General features: G+C 42.0%; 3 protein-coding genes across 6 annotated transcripts; 2 read left to right on the forward strand and 1 right to left on the reverse strand.

The window, feature by feature from the left end:
• Nucleotides 1-70: 70 nt before the first annotated feature.
• Nucleotides 71-7,030, reverse strand: tatdn3 (TatD DNase domain containing 3). 3 transcript variants are annotated; one of them, XM_085381952.1, is made up of 10 exons: nt 6,863-7,029; nt 6,683-6,715; nt 6,387-6,460; nt 5,869-5,953; nt 4,753-4,815; nt 2,814-2,923; nt 2,326-2,381; nt 2,145-2,257; nt 1,974-2,054; nt 79-1,886 (listed from the first exon to the last, which is right to left on the reverse strand). In XM_085381952.1, exons 1-10 carry the CDS (start codon nt 6,917-6,919, stop codon nt 1,752-1,754), a joined length of 807 nt encoding a protein of 268 aa, XP_085238078.1. In that variant the 5' UTR covers nt 6,920-7,029; the 3' UTR covers nt 79-1,751. The 3 variants fall into 3 exon arrangements, with proteins under 3 accessions (XP_085238079.1, XP_085238078.1, XP_085238081.1); XM_085381955.1 differs by having other exon boundaries at nt 1,747-1,886; nt 1,974-2,067; nt 6,863-7,030; XM_085381953.1 differs by lacking the exon at nt 4,753-4,815 and having other exon boundaries at nt 71-1,886; nt 6,863-7,030.
• A 46-nt stretch (nt 7,031-7,076) lies between these two features.
• Nucleotides 7,077-14,716, forward strand: nsl1 (NSL1 component of MIS12 kinetochore complex). Of its 2 annotated transcripts, none has more exons than XM_085381950.1 (6): nt 7,077-7,316; nt 8,881-8,953; nt 9,058-9,191; nt 9,448-9,502; nt 13,770-13,837; nt 13,931-14,716. In XM_085381950.1, exons 1-6 carry the CDS (start codon nt 7,125-7,127, stop codon nt 14,186-14,188), a joined length of 780 nt encoding a protein of 259 aa, XP_085238076.1. In that variant the 5' UTR covers nt 7,077-7,124; the 3' UTR covers nt 14,189-14,716. The 2 variants fall into 2 exon arrangements, with proteins under 2 accessions (XP_085238076.1, XP_085238077.1); XM_085381951.1 differs by having other exon boundaries at nt 7,078-7,316; nt 9,061-9,191.
• A 150-nt stretch (nt 14,717-14,866) lies between these two features.
• batf3 (basic leucine zipper transcription factor, ATF-like 3) lies at nt 14,867-17,814 on the forward strand. Its single transcript, XM_085381956.1, has 4 exons — nt 14,867-15,785; nt 16,129-16,233; nt 17,213-17,257; nt 17,434-17,814. Exons 1-4 carry the CDS (start codon nt 15,711-15,713, stop codon nt 17,575-17,577), a joined length of 369 nt encoding a protein of 122 aa, XP_085238082.1. The 5' UTR covers nt 14,867-15,710; the 3' UTR covers nt 17,578-17,814.
• Nucleotides 17,815-20,688: the final 2,874 nt, after the last annotated feature.

Here is a 20,688-nt window from a genome sequence, read left to right on the forward strand (position 1 = left end):
AATTGCTGCATGTCTTGATCAGGCTGACATAAACATATTTATCAAAAACATGAGGTGGAACTATGCTGTATCAATGATTTATGGAGGAAAACAAAACTGATGCTATTCTTCTTGCTTTTATTTAACTGAAATTCTACTTAAGTATTGTTTTGTTAATGTTCAATAGAACTTGTTTGAAAAACAAGTTTGAGAACAGCCGTATTATTTGATTTTCTATAAAGTGATCAAAAAGAAAATGAGCAGCTGTTGACTCCTGAGATCTGTCTCTTCTCTTCCAGATAAAACTCACCTGGTCTAGAGAGCTGCAGCCTTAGAAGATGACCTGAGCTCATACTGCAGATACACCAGGGACCCAGACGTGGGGCAACTTTCAATATTTTATTTTCACAACTAATATATGACGTGATACAAAACCCCAAATACGCTGGAGATCATGGCACATGAGGTCTTAAAAGATTTGATTGTACTTGTTATTGACAGTACCGAAATTAAAAACTCATTTTTAAAAAATAATTTCCATGCATCACTCGCTTTGGTCAAGAAAGACACATCTCATTAATTATTAAAATCATCTGCAAGACTTTGCAAAAAGCTTCTAGCTTGTGTGAAACTTAAAAAAAACCCTCAAAAGTAAAGAAAAACCTTTCTGATATTCAAACGTTAGCAGTGTTCATCACGTGTTTAAAAAAGTTCACAGCCTCGCAGTGAAACACTGAGAGGCGGACAGTAGTAATAGGGCATCGTCACTGATCTCTAGAATCGATTAGATTCCGATTCACAAGGTCCCGAATCGATTCGATTCAATTCGATTCGATTTGAATCTGGGAAATTTTGCCTCAGACAGTCAGAAATATTATATATAGGTGTGAGCATCAGAGCAGATGGCTTTGTGTCAAAGTAGCTGAAGATAAAACACAGAAAAACATGAAGGTGATTTTCCTGGCCTGGGATTTTATAAAAATATGCTGCAGTAGATCAAAAACAAAAGAAAAACATTAATCAACATATGAACATTACCTCTGAAGTTACAGAGGTTTTATTAGAGACACGGCTAAGCGTTTTGCATAATTTAAGAAGTTTAAATTTGTTCAGAAGCCTATTTGAACGGCAGAAATTACGTTTTCTTTTTGGAAGTAATTAAAGAGGGGGGGGGGGGGGGGGGGGGGGGGGGAAACAGCGGCCGACAGCGCTGTAAACAACGGTAGACTTGTGTAACAAGCAAGCGAATAATGCAGAAAACAGTACAGAGAGAGAGAGAGAGCTGTGCATGAAGTGTGATTTTATCGTGGTGGAAGCAAAACGGCAAAAGTCAGAGTGAATTCATGACACTGTTTATGTGAAGCGTTTGGATCTTCTTTTGCTGCTGGTTCAGTCAATATATTTGGAGAGAGATAAAACTAACAGCTTTAGAATCAGCGCAAAAAGGGCGTAAACACAAAGCGCGACCGCTTTCAGCCCCGAACGTGTCCGTGCCGTCGGGTGAGAAAGGCGACATCTCACTGATTCGTCAGCAGGTCCGCGCTTTGTGTTTACGTCTTTGTGCAGAATCCGTGTTCCTGCTCGCATTTACTGTTTTAGCTGTTTGGTGGTTGTTGAAATTTTGTGAGGTTTAACCTGAGATTCTGGCGTTTTGGGCAAAATAAATTTATATTAAAAAATTGATTCACCCCTAAGTAGTAAAGGGAGTTATCTTTTCCATGACGTCACACACTGGGTGAGCCTTGGATTTCGAAATCACGCTCATGTCACTGTCAGCGTGTTTTAGCTTTGGGGAAGAGTCTGTATGCATTGTGTGCGGTGACCAGCCGAACAGTTTCTGGAGGGAGACCTTTGACATCGGCGATGTAGCGACATGGCAGGATGATGTTAGCGGGCTCATTCCTCACCTGGCAGACAAAAGACAGATTAAACATGTCTGCACTTGTGGCGCTGTGTCTCAATATGATGATGACTTTAAAGCCTTTAAAACTTACATGCTGGTGAAGCCCGAGGGCAGGAGAGTCGGTCTCAAGACAAATGTGCTCCAATGGGATCTGCTTGATTAACTTGTCTCTCTGTGTGGCGGTACTAAAACTGTTTATTCAGGTGACTCAGCAAAAAATGTTAAAAAATGTTTTTCCACAGGACGACATTTTTCATCTCACCTGTTTGCTTCTGCAGACGGCGGGGGGAAAAGAGAAGAGGTAGCCCGCCTTCACACCTTCCAGAGCGACCGATGGCTTCCCCGCAAAGTTATGAAGCAGAGCTCGGCTGATGCCTGACAGAAAAACAGAACATGAGATAACGTTCAGATGTCTGCACGGTTCGCTGGAATCTAACACTCACCTTGTTCCTTCATGGTCTCAATCGTGACCCTAGCAGCTGATCTGGAGTGGATGTTCCTGAACAGAAATTCACAATCGACACGTTACACAGACTTCTATGTGGATTAAAAACCTTCACTTAGCGACTTGTGCATGCTCGGCAGACTGACTGTTTGATTATTTCTGGGAAACACAGGCTCGGGGTAAAAAGCTCAATGTGAGCTTCATATTTTTATTCTTGGACTCTGCATGATTTGTTCATTCATGTTTACACTGAGTCTTGATGCACTAGGACTTCTTTAAGCTATAAGATCTTGTTTGGTCCTAAAATGTGTTAAATGAAATCCGTCATTTAAAAGTTCAAACACTTTAAAAGTTCAAACCTTAAAGCAATGAAACAATGGAATTCAACACAGTGGAGTACACAAATATAAACCCTGTGTTATATTTGTGAAAAGGGAAAGAACTTGAATTTGAACTCTAACAACAGCTATTTTAATTAGTCCTCACACAGGTAAGTCCAGCTCCTTGGCGATGCTGAGCTGTTTGATGAAGACGGTCACTTGGTCATCTCTGTCCTGCTGAGTCGGGGCGCACCAGGGAGTGAAGTCTAAACCAATCTGAAAAATTAAAAGAAGGCTGTTATGGCCCTAGCAGGGCCTCCTGTGAAATTGAACTTGTGTGGGTGTGTCCTGCTCTCTCCTACCGTAGGTGCCACCCTTTTTGCACAGCTGACTCTAATCAGCAATTAGGACCAGAGACAGGTCAGGTCTAGTGCCAAAGAGCCTTGTTGGGTTTTGTAGGTGGCCTGCTCTGTGGAGAGGAGTGTGTTTCGGTGACTAACCCTTTTTTGACTTACTTTTCAGTTTATTGACCAACTACTGGGTTTTGTCGTTTTCCTTCTTTAAAATGTGATAGGGCTTGTCCGTCTCTTTTAGTTGAATTACTAATAAAAACATTAATAAAACCCTTTAATTTAACCATTTTGCCTCCCACGTCTCCTTTAGATATTTCCCTCATCCCCTGGACCCTTTAAGAGTACGTAAAAGTTTGGGGCTGATCCGGGATTTGAAAGTAGGACCTTACACACCCCAAGCCCAAATCGTAAAAAATAAATACTTTTTTTTTTAAATCAGTCATCCCATCCCAGACTACTATTAATGTAGGAAAAGTTTTAGAAGACCAGAATCACTTTGCATTTCTTTTTCACTATGATCGTTCCAAATTTTAAGTCGTTTTTAGAACAAATTTAATCAAAATTTCATTTCCTGAAAAGGTACACTCAGACTAGCATCTTAATGCTCACCATTAACTTGACATAAACATTTAACGCACTGATCTACAAGTTCAGTATTCAAAGGGTTTATGCATGCTACGGTAGAAACTAAACCTTGGTCTCAGGTTCGCTCTTTAAACTCTCAACTTTGATCTATGTCAGTGAATCGTTACTGATTAAGTTTCATAAGAGAAGAAACATAAGAAATTTCTATAAGAAACAGAAATGAGGCGCACCAAATGCTACATTGGATTTGTGTGTGCCACCTTAAAAACTGACACCTGCTCTGGTGCATGAGCCTCTGGCAAGGAAGAGGTTTAAGTCGCCATCTCTCAAGTGAGTCAGTTCTCACAGAGCTTATGTCCAAATGAAGTCGAGTCAAACTGGTTTGATTGCTCAACCTAAAACCACAAAGTACCCTCAACCACTCAAGCATCCGCAGATTAAAGAAAAAACTGCCAGACCAGATATGAGGGAAAAGGCTACAGATTCAAACTGTAGCTGAACTAAAATGTGCTCAGTGAAGCAGAGGATGGAGCTCTACGTCTCCAACCTAATCCAACAGCTGGAAACAGCAGTAGGAGAGTGTCGATTTAGCCCTGTGACGCCTGAAATGTGCTGAAAAAACACACATTCCTCATTGAGACCATGTAGAAATTCCCTGCACCATCAGCGCCTGCTGGAGAGCAGTTAGTGTGTGTGACTGTCTGTGAGCCTGAGAAAGATTGTTACTGACCGTGTGCATTAACCTTTTCTTACAAGCGAGATTAGCAGGTAAATCGGGGCTTTTAACAAGTTTAATCTGCTTTGCTTCAAGACAGGTTACGTTAACAATGTAAAGATTTTTTTAACATGGGGCAGACACAGTGTGTGTTAGTGTGTGTGTTTGTAACAGTTGAATCCATGACCACCCTTAAGCCTTCAGAAGCTGATATAACTTAAATTATCTATGAAGTCTTCCAGTCATGGAATTATTTATTATATAAAACTTTGGTTAAACTTTTTCCTACTGAGCTCCATTCCATGGAGTCTGAGATGCAGCACACTTCTTAGTCAATTTAAAAAGACGTTTAGCTTAGACATATAAACATGTTTTATTAAATCCGCAGAAAAATTAAAAATAGTTTAATAAAAGAGATTATTATAAGGTTCAGTTAGAGGTTAAAAGTCTACCTCTCCAACAGCGACCAGGCGTTCTTTGTGATTATAGAAGTGTGGAAGGGCGACGTCCAGATCCTGTAGAACATATTTCTTTATTAAAGGTGAGGTTTAAAAAAGAAAAAAAAAAAAAAAAAACATTAAAAAAATATTTTTCTGGGTATTCAGCAAACACTGATCTACTGGAAATTTCCCACACCATCTTCAGGGTTTACAGAGAATAGTCTGAAAAGGAGAAAACAACCAGTGTGCAGCAGTTCTGTGAGTTTAAATGTGACGTTAATGACAGTGATCAAAGAAGAATGGCCAGACTGCTGCAACAATAACTCAAACAACCACTTGTTATAGCTAAAGTGTGCAGAAGAGCATCTCTGAGCACACAGACAAGCACTCACAGATACTTGAAGCAAATGCGTAGCAGAAGACCACAATGGTGGTCTGATTACATCATTTCCTTAGGGATTAATAAGCATTCTGTTTCTGATGGGCTGCCGCTCCCGTCAGCGAAGAAAGGAAAACTGACGCTAAAATTAAACAACAATAAATTTGAAAAACAGAAAGCCAGAATTTGGTATAAACAACATGAAATGGATCCTGCCTTGTATTAACTGTTCAAGTCTGCGGTGGTGTAATGGTTTGACACGTTGCACCACCTTAGAACAGATTGAACATCCTTTAAACATCACAGCCTTTCTGATTACTGTTGCTGACCATTTCCATCCCTTTATGACCACAGTGTGCCTGTCTGTTGATGGTTGCTTCAAGCTGGTTGGTACATCCTTGTCAAACTAGTTTCTTGAACATGTATGCAAATGTCCTCCACAGTCACCAGATCTCAATCCAACAGAGCACTTTAGGGTGTGGTGCGGTGGAACAGGAGATTCATATCATGGATCTGCAGCCAACAAATCTGTACTGGATGGATAATGCTATCTTGGACCAAAATCTCTGAGGAATACTTCAAGCACCTGGTTGAATTGCTGCCATGAAGAATTAAAGCAGATTTCTACCATAGTAAGCAAACTACATGAATCACTGGATACAGTCTGGATACAGATTTCCTTCCCATTTTTTCATGATTATTTAAGTAAAATATTTAAAAGACAGATGCGCTACACATTGGTTCACTACCTGAGGTTTCACGCTGCGCTGCTGAGGGCCCTCGGCAGCCTGCAGCGGATGGATGCCAAAACACGGAGCCACGAGATCTGGATAGCTGTGAGAAAGGAATTCAACATAACATCAAAGATAATAAATGCAATGCTTTCCAGCTGTGAACAGCTGTGCAGAACAGTATATACACATTTGTTTTCTTTACACTCTGCATGACTGACTTTAGAGGAAAAGTAACACAAGCTCTGTTCTTACTGTGAGCGCACCTCAGTGTGTCTGTGTACTTTTACTATACAAATATTAGTTCAGAAAACCTAACCTTTAGTTGCACCTAAGTTCCTGGATAGTTGTATTTATTTCATCAGCAAATAACTGAAATTTTGTCTCTTTTTCTCCTGTCTTATTTCATCTTAATGATTCTTTTAGGCTTTATGCTGTTGATGTCGTTTTTCTTCAATTTGGTGTCCTCTCAATAAAAAGCAAGCAGCATAATATATGTTTGTGAGACAGACAATGTGCTTTGCAGACGTGCAGACCTTTCCTGCAGCTGGAGAACTCGGGCAAACTCTCCGACTTCTTCTGTAACTGCAACCAGAGTCTTCACACCAGCCTACACATAGACACACATAACTGCATGCTTACTATTTTAAATATTATATTAAACTGCACTTATTGTACTTGTGTGAAACAAGATGAAACATACAACTACACGTTTTCTTCATCTGTAGTTTCAGGCTGTATTTCCAAATGGCTCTGAAAATATCTACAGGTTTCAAATGGCCAAGATCTGTAAGGCATATGTGAAGGTATAAAAGGAATTCATTATGCTTACCTCCCTCGTCCTCAGGATCACATCCTCGAAATCCTAAAAGTAAAAGAAAGGCTATATTTGAGTAGTATATATAAAGCTAGGAGCTGTAATCAGACTGTAAATAAAAAGAGTAAATAATGCTCCAAATTTCCTGCAGTTCATGAAGAGGTGACGGATAATTTCCAACATGTGACAATTTACCTCTTCAAACTCATGAGCCGAGATATGACAGTGACAATCAACGAAGCCATTCTCCATTGAAAATCAACAAATAAAAGCTAAGAGACCAAATAATATTAGAATAACTTCTCTGCGTTAGTAGCATAGCTAACAACCATCCCGGAACACTCCTCCAGAAATAAACGTTGTTCCTTCACGGTCATTTATGGTAGAAGGACCGGTTCGTTTCTGTTCAGTTCCGGGTTGCGTTAAAAAAAAAAATATAAACAAGTTGGCGGTAAAGATGGAGGCTGTAGAGAGTGAAATCTTACCAAGTGAGGAAACAAATCCAGAGTACAGGGTCCAGGTAACCTCGAAGAAAGTAGTAAGTGAGCAGGTGAACAAATACAAAGAACTTTTAAAGACGGCTCTGGACGGGCAGCCGGAGGACTTTCCGGAGGAGACGAAGCGAGTTTTACTGCAGGAGCTGCTGGCAGTGAGTCCGAGTCCTTTCTCACATTTTGGGATTGACTGTAACTGAACATGATGTGGGCAATGCTAAACTGTAGATGCCAGGCCGCTGATAGTTGTTTTAATGAAGGCGTATTTATAAAATCTTTGCATATATACTTTACAGCTTGATATTATTAAGCCACATCTGTTAAGCTCACCAGTAATAGTTATGAGGTCAGGCATTAGTGTCTGTGGGCTGTGATGTTAGCAGACCACACTGAGAGTAGGTGGAAGAGGGGAAATGGAGGTATGCTCTGGAAAGTCAGTTGAAGCAAGACAGGATAGATATGTGTGGATGAGAGGAAGGCAGGTGTAGCAGCGAAGATGCAAGGAGCGGATGTAGCGAAGGTAGAGGAGCCTAAATACCTGGGGTCACCTTTCAAAGAAATGGACAGTGCACGCGAGAGGTGGAAAAAGATGATAGTTGAACGTGATGAGACAAAATTAGATATAAGTACATCAGAAGGACAGCTCAGGTTGAGCATTTTGAGACAAAGTTGGAAAGGTGAGGTACAGATGGTGTGGAAAAGTGCAGAGGAGGGATAATGGCTCTATTGGACAATGGATGTTGAAGATGGAGTTGAAGAGAAGATGAGGATGCATGGGTTAGGATGAGATGGAGACAGATGATATGCTGTGATGACCCCATTTTTTTGATCTAGTTATTTTTACAAATCCTTTATGCACCTATGATTACAGACTGTCTGTGCCAAAAAGAGACAACAGACAGACAGCTGAAAAAATGCCACTATGGTGATTTTTTTTTTTTAAATTACATAGAGGAAATCTGATATGGTGACAGTACTAAATTTCACTTAGGGGTAGTCTAAATGCTCTAGGATGGAGAATAATTAAATGGAGAGTGTGTAAATACTGTGTGTTTGTTTGTTTTGTGTTTTAAGTTGTGCTGACTGCTGTGTGGATACTTGCGTTATAAACTTACAATCTACAGATATTGCCGGCTGTCAGTATTCTAACGAATTATTTTATTGTAACCAACGCAGCGTTTGAAGTTTATGTTGTGACTCGTGTCAGTTTTTGCACTGACTAAATCCTCAAAGACAGGCATGACTGTTTTAGTCTTTTTATCACACTATTATTTTAAGTACACAGTAAGTGCATCCCACGTATTTCGAGCTATGTGCTTCATACTGAATCATCATCACGCTGCAGCAGAAGAAACCAAGTTTTCATGGAAATTTGGGGAAAACAGTGTTTCAGTTGTGCAGATTATTTGTAGCCCACTTTAAGCTTCATGTGAACTAAGTACAGAAACAACTGTGATCAACGTTTGACCTTTGTATGGAGGACTGTACAGTGTTCATATAATAACAGCAACAGAGTTTCCTGAAAATGATCCTGGTAGTCTTCTTTGGGACTAGATTAATCAGGACAGTCCTGCAAAATAAAGTGTAATATGGCTTCCTGTGTTGACCAAAATAGAAACGTTATCAAATTGATCTGATCCTGCTGCAGTTGAACAGCTGACATCATATTTTAATGTGTGTTGCCACTGATTGTGTGTTTGTTTATTTGAAACTGTGCAGAATTTTGAGGCTGCTGTTCAGGCTAACGTGTTGGTGAATGGACGGCCTTGGGAGGAGGCGCCCGATGATGAAGGTGATCCTTCGCCCTTTTCATACTCTTGTTTCAATTATTATATTTTAAGGAAAGCTTTATTAAGTCAACTATGCTGTCTGTTTCTCTACCACCAACACCCTCAGCAGAGGATGAAGCTGTAGATCTGGAAAGCCTCCTGGACGATACTATTGTTGAGACCACAAGAAGGCGCCGTACATTCCCCAAAAAGATCCTTCCTCATGTGGTGCATGCCCTCAAGGCTGAACGGAAAATCATGGTGGGGCTTTTTTTTTCTCCTTGTTTATTTTTTGATTTACCAGCTCTGATTATTGTGCATTACTCTCAATTTGAGTTTTTTGTATAAAAATAAACAAATATATTGAATAACTAAAGTGCAAAAGTGGCAAGTGTTTTTCAAAGCAAAGAGTATTTTCTATCTTTGAGAAAATGTTTATTGCTAATTATAGATTTCACAGAATCTTTCATGAACAGATATTTGTCTAAAGATTGAAACAAACTGTTTCATGTTTCAGGGGCTGTATGAGCAGGCCATCAAACCTCAAGAGGTGGTCAAAGATCCTGATCAAGGTAGTAGCCTCTGATCATTTCTATAGACACAGACATTTTTTATTTTAGCTTCTTCCCCAAATCTTTACAGGTATACCAGTGACTGTTCACCTGCAGCTGACTTGAATTGCTGAGCACCAGCTACAGAGTGCTGTACTGCTGGCTCAGGACAGTGTTACTGTCTTACTTTGGAGAGTAAATTTAGACATCTTATGGTTACGTGTAGAGTCAAAAAGAAAAACACATAAAGCGCCCTTTGTTCAGTGAGGGGGTGTTTGCTATTTTAAAGTGCATTTAGGAAGAACTGGTTCTTTTTCAAGGCAGACATGAAAGTTTCAGCATCACTGAAGTGAAATACCTAAACACATCAGTACTTCTTGTTCACCGTTTTTAGTAGAATGAAGCAAAGGCTGTGAATAAAAACATATCGGCAGGTTGTAAATGACTCATGAAGCGATAACAATAGTTTTACTGTAGTATCGCAGGTCACACAGTCATTCATACAGTTGCCATGAAAAATGTTTATATATATATATATATAAAAAAAAAAAAACACCCAGCACGCCCCTGCGGGCGGTTTATCCTTCAAGCTCGGGTCCTCTACCAGAGGCCTGGGAGCTTGAGGGTCCTGCGCAGTATCTTAGCTGTTCCCAGGACTGCGCTCTTCTGGACAGAGATCTCCCATGTTATTCCCGGGATCTGCTGGAGCCACTCGCCTAGCTTGGGAGTCACCGCACCTAGTGCTCCGATTACCACGGGGACCACCGTTACCTTCACCCTCCACATCCTCTCCAGCTCTTCTCTGAGCCCTTGGTATTTCTCCAGCTTCTCGTGTTCCTTCTTCCTGATATTGCTGTCATTCGGAACCGCTACATCGATCACTACGGCCGTCTTCTTCTGTTTGTCTACCACCACTATGTCCGGTTGGTTAGCCACCACCATTTTGTCCGTCTGTATCTGGAAGTCCCACAGGATCTTAGCTCGGTCATTCTCCACCACCCTTGGGGGGCATCTCCCATTTTGACCTCGGGACTTCCAGGTTATACTCGGCACAGATGTTCCTGTACACTATGCCGGCCACTTGGTTGTGGCGTTCCATGTATGCCTTGCCTGCTAGCATCTTGCACCCTGCTGTTATGTGCTGGATTGTCTCTGGGGCATCTTTACACAGCCTGCACCTGGGGTCTTGCCTGGTGTGATAGACCCCAGCCTCTATGGATCTTGTACTCAGAGCTTGTTCTTGTGCTGCCATGATTAGTGCCTCTGTGCTGTCTTTCAGTCCAGCTTTGTCCAGCCACTGGTAGGATTTCTGGATATCAGCCACCTCCTCTATCTGCCGGTGGTACATACCGTGCAGGGGCCTGTCCTTCCATGATGGTTCCTCGTCTCCCTCCTCTTTCTTGGGTTTCTGCTGCCTGAGGTATTCACTGAGCACTCGGTCAGTTGGGGCCATCTTCCCAATGTATTCTGTTCCTTGTCTCATCCTGGACTGTGGTGCTGACACTCACCAGTCCCCGGCCCCCTTCCTTCCGCTTAGCGTACAGCCTCAGGGTGCTGGACTTGGGGTGAAACCCTCCATGCATGGTAAGGAGCTTTCTTGTCTTTATGTCAGTGGCTTCTATCTCCTCCTTTGGCCAGCCTATTACCCCAGCAGGGTACCTGATCACGGGCAGGGCGTACGTGTTGATGGCCCGGATCTTGTTCTTACCATTCAGCTGACTCCTCAGGACTTGCCTGACCCTCTGCAGGTACTTGGTGGTTGCAGCCTTTCTAGCGGCCTTTTCATGGTTCCCATTTGCCTGCGGGATCCCCAGGTACTTGTAACTGTCCTCTATGTCTGCAATGTTGCCTTCTGGTAGTTCAATCCCCTCAGTTCTGACTAGCTTCCCTCTCTTTGTTACCATCCGACTACACTTCTCCAGTCCGAACGACATTCCAATGTCATTGCTGTATAGCCTGGTAGTGTGGATCAGTGAATCGATGTCTCGTTCACTCTTGGCATACAGCTTGATGTCATCCATGTACAGGAGGTGGCTGACAACTGCTCCGTTCCGTAGTCGGTATCCGTAGCCAGTCTTGTTAATGATCTCACTGAGGGGGTTCAGGCCTATGCAGAACAGCAGTGGGGACAGAGCATCTCCTTGGTAGATCCCGCACTTGATGGTGACTTGTGCTATGGGCTTGGAGTTGGCCTCTAGTGTTGTACGCCACATCCCCATTGAGTTCCTGATGAAGGCTCTTAGGGTCCCATTGATCTTGTACAATTCTAGGCATTCCAGTATCCAGCTGTGGGGCATTGAGTCATAGGCCTTCTTGTAATCAATCCAGGCAGTGCACAGGTTGGTCAGTCTGGTCTTGCAGTCTCGGCTGACTGTTCTGTCTACCAGTAGCTGGTGTTTTGCGCCTCTGGTATTCTTGCCAATTCCTTTCTGTGTCCCACTCATGTATTGACCCATGTGCCTGTTCATCTTAGCCGATATGATGCCTGACAGGAGCTTCCATGTAGTACTGAGGCAGGTTATTGGTCGGTAGTTGGAGGGGACCGGTCCCTTCTTGGGGTCCTTGGGGATCAGGACCGTCCGACCTTCGGTTAGCCATTCCGGGTGTCTCTCGTTAACTAGCAGCTGGTTCATTTGTGCTGCCAGACGCTCGTGGAGTGCAGTCAGCTTCTTTAGCCAGTAGGCGTGAACCATGTCGGGCCCTGGTGCTGTCCAACTCTTCATACTGGAGGCCCTTTCTTGGATATCTGCCACTGTGATGGTTACTGGACCCTGTTCAGGGAGGTCGCTGTGGTCTGCCCTCAGATCCACTAGCCACTGAGCATTGCCGTTATGGGTTGCGTCCTTCTCCCATATGCTCTTCCAGTATTGCTCCGTCTCCAGCCTTGGTGGTGCTGTTCTCTTATTATTGTTCCCTTGCCACTGAGAGTACACCTTTGCTGGTTCTGTGGAGAACAGCTGGTTTATTCTCCTGCCTTCTATCTCTCTGGTGTACCTCCTCAAGCGGCTGGCCAAGGCTGTGAGTCTTTGCTTGGCAGTTTCCAAGGCCTCAGGTATGGACAGCTTGCTGTATTTCTTATGCACCTTCTTTGTCGCAGCTTTCTGCAACTCCGTTAGTTGGCTAACCTCCCTCCGTGCTACTTTGATCTTGCCCTCTAGCCTCCTTCTCCATGGAGGGTACTGCCCCTTGTGGCTGTTCAACTTGTAGCCAAGCATCTCACTGATCACTGCTGCCATATTGTAGATCAGCTTGTTAGTGTCGGTAATTGTGGTTGTAGGTATTGTCCGTAGTGCTGCATTAACATCATCTAGCAGACTTTCTGAGGGTACTTCACGTAATCTTGGTAACCGGCTACGGGGGATCCAGGTTTCAAGCTATCCTATTTTTCAGGTCAGTTCCTCTCGCACTCAACGATCCTTCTCCTATCGCACTTGGGGCTATGTACCCAATCTCGGGTGGGGGTGATGATATCTCCCCCCTGACCTGGCGTCCTGACTCCTCCTTGCCGTAGCATTTGTGTTGTACCTCGTCAATCTCTAGCTGTGAGAGCAGTCCCTTCTTTCGAATGTTGGAACACTGAGCTACTAGTTGTTTCGCCATCATTGTGGATGTTGGGTATCGAAGAATGTGGAAGAACTCATCTATTTATACACCATATAAACATATCTGCTTGAGGAGCAAATGGCTCAAGCAGATATGTTTATATGGTGTATAAATAGATGAGTTCTTCCACCAGTTTACTTTTAATCATTAGTTGTTATTCATCAATGGCTGCCTTCCACAGTATGTCCTGTCTTCTTACCTTCACCCCCAACCGGTCGCAGCAGATGGCCACCTCTCCCTGAGCCTCGTTTTGCTGGCAGTTTCTTCTTGTTAAAAGGGAGTTTTTCCTTCCCACTGTCACTAAGTGCTTACTTGTAGGTGGTTGTTTGATTGTTGGGTTTTCTCTGTATTATTGTAGGGTCTTTAACTCAAGGTAACTGTTGTTTCGATCCAGTCCTATATAAATAAAACCGCAGTATTTGTCCAGATATAGTCACTGTTTCCTTACAAATTTTATACCAGACAGTATTCCCTTCTGCACACACCTAGAGTAAGTTTAGTTTCAGTATTTCCAATGATTCTGTGACTATTTTGTGATATTCTTTGTGTTAAATCAGTGTGGACAGTTCTTTTTATTTTGCAGCAAATCTCCACAATGCCTAAGCAGACAGACAAGACTAACTGTAGACACAGCTGACGTGCAGTTTACCCTCGATAACAGAGCCGTTCTTGTGTGTTTTACCAGAGAACATCATGAATGATTTGACAGCAGCCGCTCCTAGTGTGGTAAAGCAGGCCATCCAGGTCATAAAGGTAACACACTGAAAGCTCTTAGCAAGTTGTCCTTCATGTATAGAGTCACACCTTCATGTATGGAGTCATTACTCACATATTTTTTTTCTACAGTCAATCAACACTCTGCAAACACAAGTTGAAGGCCTATGCGAAATCCTCAAAATGAAACCCAGCCAAGCCTCTCTGGAGATACACAGAGAAGTGTTTGGTTTTAATGACCAATCAGAGGCTCCTTTTCCTCCTGCGAAAAGAGCCATGGGAAACAAGCAACCAATCAAGAGAGCTGTAGAGGAAGCAGCAGCCGCAGAGGGCTATGTGCCCCAAGCCAAGAAACCAGAGTGCTGCGTGGGAGAGGACAAGCTCGAGTGACACTTCAAGAAACATTAAACCAGTGTGAAATTCCCAAACACTGCAGTTCCTCTAATGGCCACTTGGCTGATCCCAAGAGCCAGCACATCCATAGACTCCCACATTAAAATGTCTAACTTTACAGCGGAAATAAATGTGCTTTACAAGCTGCTACAAAAATGTTTTGCTCTCTGTAACCTGCTCCACCCTCTTTAACAATTGTACAAGGTTTAGCTTTAGTATGATCTGGTCTGTGTCTGTATGCAGCTTGCCGTCCAAACTTAGCCAAAAACTTTTCACTGCTCTCTCTGTCAGCGCTTCACCAGCACTGTGGTGGCCAAAATAGCAACACTGGGGCCTTAAAATATACCAGATTGTGTCAAAGTGGATACATCCCTTTTTAATATCCAGTCTGTGGCTGAAATTAATAAGTGTAAACATGATCATTCTTTTCCATGAAGCCAAACAGAAGTTTCAGTTCCATGTGTGGGCGGCAACAGAGATACTGTTTGGCAAGTCAAAAGCACAAATAAAAATACCTCAAACTGGCTGATTTGTTTGTCCACTTGCAAGGACTAAAGTAGCATCAGAGGTTTAATCTTGTGGAGTTACGTGCAGCATGTTTTTGCATATTATCTCAACTTGATCAGCATCAGATTTGTTCATTTGTTAGTCTAAATTGATTTTTGTAAAGGAAAAACTGATTAGTGTTGAATCAAATGAAATCATTTATGTCATTTCTGTTATCTTGTGCATGATGTGTATATAATACAATTCCAGGGGCTTTGCTTGTACTTGTTTCTCATATTGGTCACTTTGTGGTCACTTTAATCCACTTTAAAGAGCTTCATAAACCTTAAATTTATGGTTAAAACTCCGTAAAAGCTGTCGGCTTAGTTAAATATATTGTTATGTCATAACTCTTTAAATCCCTTTTCTGTTTTTCAAAACTTTAACTGAGAGAAACTGTAAGTAGTGGATTTATAGTTGTCACCTGCAGAATATGGGAATGATCTGTGCGCACAGTAAAAACAGAAACTTTAAAACATGTTTATGAATGGAAGAAGTGTGTATTTTAATGCACAACATTTCATTCTGTAAATCTAACCAAATAGTTTTGGTGCATAAATCTAATGTGTGAGTGTAAACAGTAGCTGAACCCTAACCTCCAGGGTGAAAGTCCTGCGTCTCACCAGTTTGTTGTTTTTAAATAGAATCTGCTTCGTCTGTTGATTATCTCAGTTGGCTGTCTGGTAGTCCTGAAGACAGACTTCTTCCATATGCTAAATACAGGTTAACCATGGGGCCCCACAAGTCACGTGACTTACATTAACTGTGCTCGCCACTTCTTTAAAAAAGGCAGCGAAATTGAAAAGTAAGCTGAAGTGAAACTCGAGCTAGTTTTCTACCCAGTGTGTTTGAACTTGACTGGACTCAGTGCCCAGCACACACACACACACACACACACCTATCAGTCTCCTGACAGAACCAGTGTTAAGAACACCGTCGTCTTTCCTTTTAGGTTTTGATTTTAAACCCTGTGATGTCAGTCTCTGGTTTTTCATGCCAGTCTCAACAGAATAACATCAGCACCAACCAGCTCTGTGAAGGATGGGAGGTAAGAAAGATCACGTCATCGTGTTTTTTCTTAACACGTGTACATTTAGGTTTGTTTTTTTACTGTTTACCTTCCTATTAATCCACGGGGAGGTCAAGGGTCAAGAGGTTTTAAAGATGGTTTAAAACATCATCTTGTGTATATAGGCTGATATCGCTATGGTCGCCCTCGGTGCTTCACATGGAGGTTGTGTGAGAAATAGGCAGATATGTGATGTAACGCTGCCAGTGTCCTCACATGAATCTGCACAAACAAACTCTGGTTAAGCAGTAAAAAACGAGACGTAAAATATCACAATTGTAGAACGTGTCAACGGATTATAGTGTTTGTTTGTTTGTGTCAGTGTTCGGAGGATGAGGGGCGGAGGATGAAGAGGAGAGAGAAGAACAGAGTTGCAGCTCAGAAGAGCCGCAAAAGACAAACTCAGAGAGCCGACCTGCTGCACGAGGTGGGTGAACGTATTTCTGCTGATCAGATTCTGATATATGCATTAAGTCGGTGTGTCAAACATATGGCACTTGGGCCCAAAGTGGCCCACCAAAAGGTCTATTTTTGGGCTCTTAACAGGTTTGCAAAATGTTGCAAATATTTTTTGCACTGTATTTTTTTCCTCCATGAAGGTTTATTTTGCAAGTCACTGAGAACAGATTGTGTCTTTGAGACTGGTTGTCTGAGACGTTAATTTCATCACAGCCAGATGACCGCCCGCTCACCTTTACAGACTTGTTACTGACCATAACACATCGGCTAAAGTGAGGTGGTTAAACCAACGACCATGCCAACACGTTTCTTTGATTTACAGCTGGAGTGTTTCTGGCTGGCTGTTTTGTTTCTCAAACTGTTTTAGGTTTTACTACAGTTCAGATCAAATTGGGCTGTATGTGGCTGATAAACTAGAGTGAGTATTTTGACAGGTCCTTTCTTGCTTGAAGCTGCTGGTTTAAAGCAAACTGACAGTTGAAGAGCAAATTTACATGTGGACCACCGGGATAAAAATATGAAGTGAAATTGAGTTAATTAATATTACTTTTATAGCTTTTTTTTTTTTTTTTAATTTATTAATAAAAAAAAAAGTGATGCGTGTCTCCTGACTGTTTGTTGGCTTTTGAAATAGGGCAAGGAGAGTGCTCTCTGATTTCTCTGTCTCCATATTCTCAAATCCAGAGATGACTGAGTGCTTACAAGCTGGGACTGCAGCAATAAAAATCCCATTGTGCATTTATGCAATGAATGTGTGGCAGCCACATTTATGTGTCTATGCAAAAATCACATTTCCAAAGTTACAATCCCAATCAAAATACCCCAAAGATGAAATGTTCAGTCTAGCTTTTGTTTTCAAATAAATATTTTTTTTTTATTCATATGAAAGCTTTTGTTTTTTAATGTAACATGTATTTCCCACATTGTTTCCCCCTCTTCACCTCCAGGCCTGTGAGCTGCTAGAGCAGAGGAACAGGAAGTTGAGGAGAGAGGTAAACACACTGCTAATTCTGTCTCTGTTCGTCTTTTATAGACAATTTTATTTTATACAAACAGCAGCAAGTCCTGTTTGTATGAAATGCATAAAACACAGCAGAAATGAAAGCAAATAGTTCTGGTGTACCTCCATTGCTTTTACACAGCAGTAACAGAGTGAATTCATCTCCAGGTGGATTCTCTGTCAGAGGAGCAGCACCTGCTGACCGAAGCTCTTAGAGCCCACGAGCCCTTCTGTCTCATCATGCACTGCTCCTTTGCCTCCTCCACCTCTTCCACCCTGCAGCCCGAGAACATGGCAGCCCGTTCTGTCTGAGGCAGGGAACAAAGTCTCTGAAGACGAGTTAAACTTCTGAATGTATCTGAGAGTTGGTGTCTCTGTAATGCTGCAGTGAACCTCTAGAGAGCGCTGTTCACCACGCTTACACACAGTGACGATGCAACAGGTTCGAGCTGCTGCTGATCTGAAATCCAGGTGAAGAGCGTCCTCTGGTGGTGCTGTTATAGAGCTGATCATGTTACTGAGAGCAGACCTGAGCTGCAGCAAATACGAAGCTATCAGTCGAAAAGCAACGTCAGTGTAATATTGTTATCTTTGTTGTGATCAGAATAAAATACTGACTCATTCGTATGTGGACATATGTTTAACAAAAAGGATCTGGTTATACATTTTCACTGTTCCTAAATGATGAAAGATGGGCCATTACTATTATCTCCTTCTTCTTCTCATAGAAGCTAGTCTGAAGCCTTTGCTCATAAAACAACATTAGTTTAATCAGGGATAGGGATTGAAAGAAATTACACATTAAGTAGCCACTTTATTAGGTACACCTCACTAGTACAAGACTGGACCCTATTTTAACCCACAGAGCTGCTATAATTCTTCATAGTGTAGCGTAGCTTCAGCGAGGTGCTGGAAAGTTGATGTGATAGCCTCACACAGGTCCTGCACATCCGTGATGAGAATCTCTTGTTTCATGACATTCCAAAGATGCTCTATTGGATTGACATCTGGTAACTGTGGACGTCATCCATGTATAGCGAACTCCCTGTCATGTTTTAGAAACCCGGTGGAGATGAGTTTTGTGACAGGGTGTGTTATCCTGCTAGATCGTGACACACCCTACTCATCAATAATCACTGCTCAGGCTTAAACATTGCTCATTTGGTACTAAGGGGCCCAAAGTGTGCTATGGAAATATCTCCAACACCAGCAGCAGCCTGAACTGCTGTTACAACGCTAGATGGATCCATGCTTTATGTTGTTTTCACCAAATACTGATTCTACAATACAATACCAGCCCAGTGAGCCAGTGTGAACGGTAGCCTCAGTTTCCCGTTCTTAGCTGACAGGAGTGGTAGCTGGTGTGGCCTTCTGCTGCTGGAGCACATTTGCTTCAAGATTGGACCTGTTGCGCATACAGATATTGCCTTCTTTGGTTGTAATGAGTAATTATTTGAGTTCCTGTTTCTTTCCTGTCTGCTCAAAGCAGTCTGCCATTCCCCTAAGACCTCTGACATCAACAAGGCATTTTTGCCCAGAGGACTGCATATTTTCTCTTGTTCAGACCATCCTCTGTGAACCTTAGAAATGGCCTTAGAAAAATCCCAGCAGATCAGCAGTTTCTGTAATGTCCAGACCAGCCTATCTGGCACTAACAACCATACTGAGTGCAATGTAGTGTAAATCAGATTTCTTTCCTCCTCCGATGCTTGGCTTGAACTTCAGCAGGTTTTTCTGACTGTGTCTACGTGGTGTGGCAATACAGTTTCCTAAAGCACAAGACATATTAAAAAACCCCGTTAATAACCTGTTTATTAACTTTAATTCAGAGACAGAAAGTTTCTGTGAGAATGCTTCTTCCAGTAGCTGTTTCACTCTGCCAGTGATTAAAAAAAAGTCAAATCTTAAAACCAAATTTTATGATAATCCCTAAAGAAGCTGACACTGAAGTAAAATGTTCCTTTAGCATTATTTTGTGCTGCTATATGCTAATACGCCATGAGCCCTGGTTGAAAGAAAAGCACAGCAATGCACTTTATTTTGCACTTAAGAGACACATGAAATGTTAGCACGTCAAGTACTAAACCCACAGACCACACTTTGAATCAAAGCTTTGTTTTCTAATGCACGGTGGTGCAGCGGTTAGCACACCGTCTCCCCACAACATAAAGGTCCTGGTTTTAAATCTCCTGGTCACATGGGGCCTTTCTGTGTGGAGTTTCCATGTTCTTCCCATGCTTGCCTCTCAAAGTCCCACAGTGACACCACACCAAACAACGAGAACGTTAAAACTGCTCACCGTGAATTGTGTGTGTTTGTGTGGGTCAAAATCACAAAAGGTCAAGCTCACCAGACCTGCATGATGTATGAAAACTGCAAAATCTCTCAATTGTGTCACGGGCTAATTGCGAAGCTAATGCTCACCATCATCAGTTTAAGTAACAGAAACGTCTTTGAGGACATCACATCCTTTTACTTGAAGTCCTGAGGTCATTTTGAGCATATGAATAGAAATCTATAAGTTGGTAAATGCTACCAGTTCTCCATTTTGACCGCAACTGCATCAGAGTTTAAGACAGCACAGTACAGAGCCCACTTCAGTTTTCCTTCCTCCTTCCTTCCTTCCCCCTTCACATGAAGAGGTGAGTGGATCATTTCGACACAGAATATGATGAAGCAAACCACCAGAGACCAACCATTTCGTAGCAAAAGATTTCAGGGAAGCCAAACGGATGCTTTTCTTCCACAAACCTGCTGATGAATTCTTTGAAGACAAAAAGAAACAAAGTGGGAAGGTGAGCTGTTTTCAGCGTGTTAGAATTACAGCTGGCAGTAGGCGGCTCCATGGAAAATCAGTCAAAACAACATTAATGATGTCTACATAATGAATAAATTATAATAATATGTATTATTAAAGAGGTGTGATGAATAGTAGGTTTTAAACTTCTTTAAAACTTTAAATCTACTTAGATTCTGGATATTTTTTAACATTGGTGGAATTTTTTAAATAAACACTTAAAGAGATATGTCACTTCACAGCAAAAAGGTCCTGGTCAAATTCACATTTGGGCCTTTCTATGTGAAATTTGCATGTTCTCCCTCTTTCTGAGGAAGTTCTTTCCAAGTACTCCCACTTCCTCCCATAGTATGCTTTCACAGTTTCAGGATTCCCTGAAACTTTCCCTCTAAAATCCATCTAACCACATACAGGTCAAATTTGACCGGGAAAAGCCTCTTTGCACACTTTAAGAGAAGTCATTAATTTTCAGGTTAAAAGAATTTATGGTAGTGGGGATAGGCTGCAGCAGGTCAAATTTAACCCATACTCTATGTATAGTGGCAGAAATAATTATTTGATCCCACGTAAAACATGTTATAGTACTTAGTGGAGAAAACCTTGTTGGCAAAGCCAGCGATAAGATG

Source organism: Rhamphochromis longiceps, linkage group LG15, assembly GCF_057381845.1.
Source record: "Rhamphochromis longiceps isolate RC_006_pf linkage group LG15, R_longiceps_female_GT1.1, whole genome shotgun sequence".
NCBI lineage: Eukaryota > Metazoa > Chordata > Actinopteri > Cichliformes > Cichlidae > Rhamphochromis > Rhamphochromis longiceps.

Bases quoted from the DNA above. Each gene is read 5' to 3' on its own strand.
- batf3 (XM_085381956.1), top strand. From the start codon at position 15,711: ATGTCAGTCTCTGGTTTTTCATGCCAGTCTCAACAGAATAACATCAGC. The intron at 16,234-17,212 runs GTGGGTGAACGT...CTTCACCTCCAG, and splicing joins GAGCCGACCTGCTGCACGAG to GCCTGTGAGCTGCTAGAGCA. The intron at 17,258-17,433 runs GTAAACACACTG...ATTCATCTCCAG, and splicing joins ACAGGAAGTTGAGGAGAGAG to GTGGATTCTCTGTCAGAGGA.
- tatdn3 (XM_085381952.1), bottom strand. From the start codon at position 6,919: ATGGAGAATGGCTTCGTTGATTGTCACTGTCATATCTCGGCTCATGAG. The intron at 5,954-6,386 runs GTCTGCACGTCT...CCTTTCTCACAG, and splicing joins GTTCTCCAGCTGCAGGAAAG to CTATCCAGATCTCGTGGCTC. The intron at 2,924-4,752 runs GTAGACTTTTAA...TTAATTTTTCAG, and splicing joins GCCTGGTCGCTGTTGGAGAG to ATTGGTTTAGACTTCACTCC.
- nsl1 (XM_085381950.1), top strand. From the start codon at position 7,125: ATGGAGGCTGTAGAGAGTGAAATCTTACCAAGTGAGGAAACAAATCCA. The intron at 8,954-9,057 runs GTGATCCTTCGC...CAACACCCTCAG, and splicing joins GGAGGCGCCCGATGATGAAG to CAGAGGATGAAGCTGTAGAT. The intron at 9,503-13,769 runs GTAGTAGCCTCT...GTGTTTTACCAG, and splicing joins GGTCAAAGATCCTGATCAAG to AGAACATCATGAATGATTTG.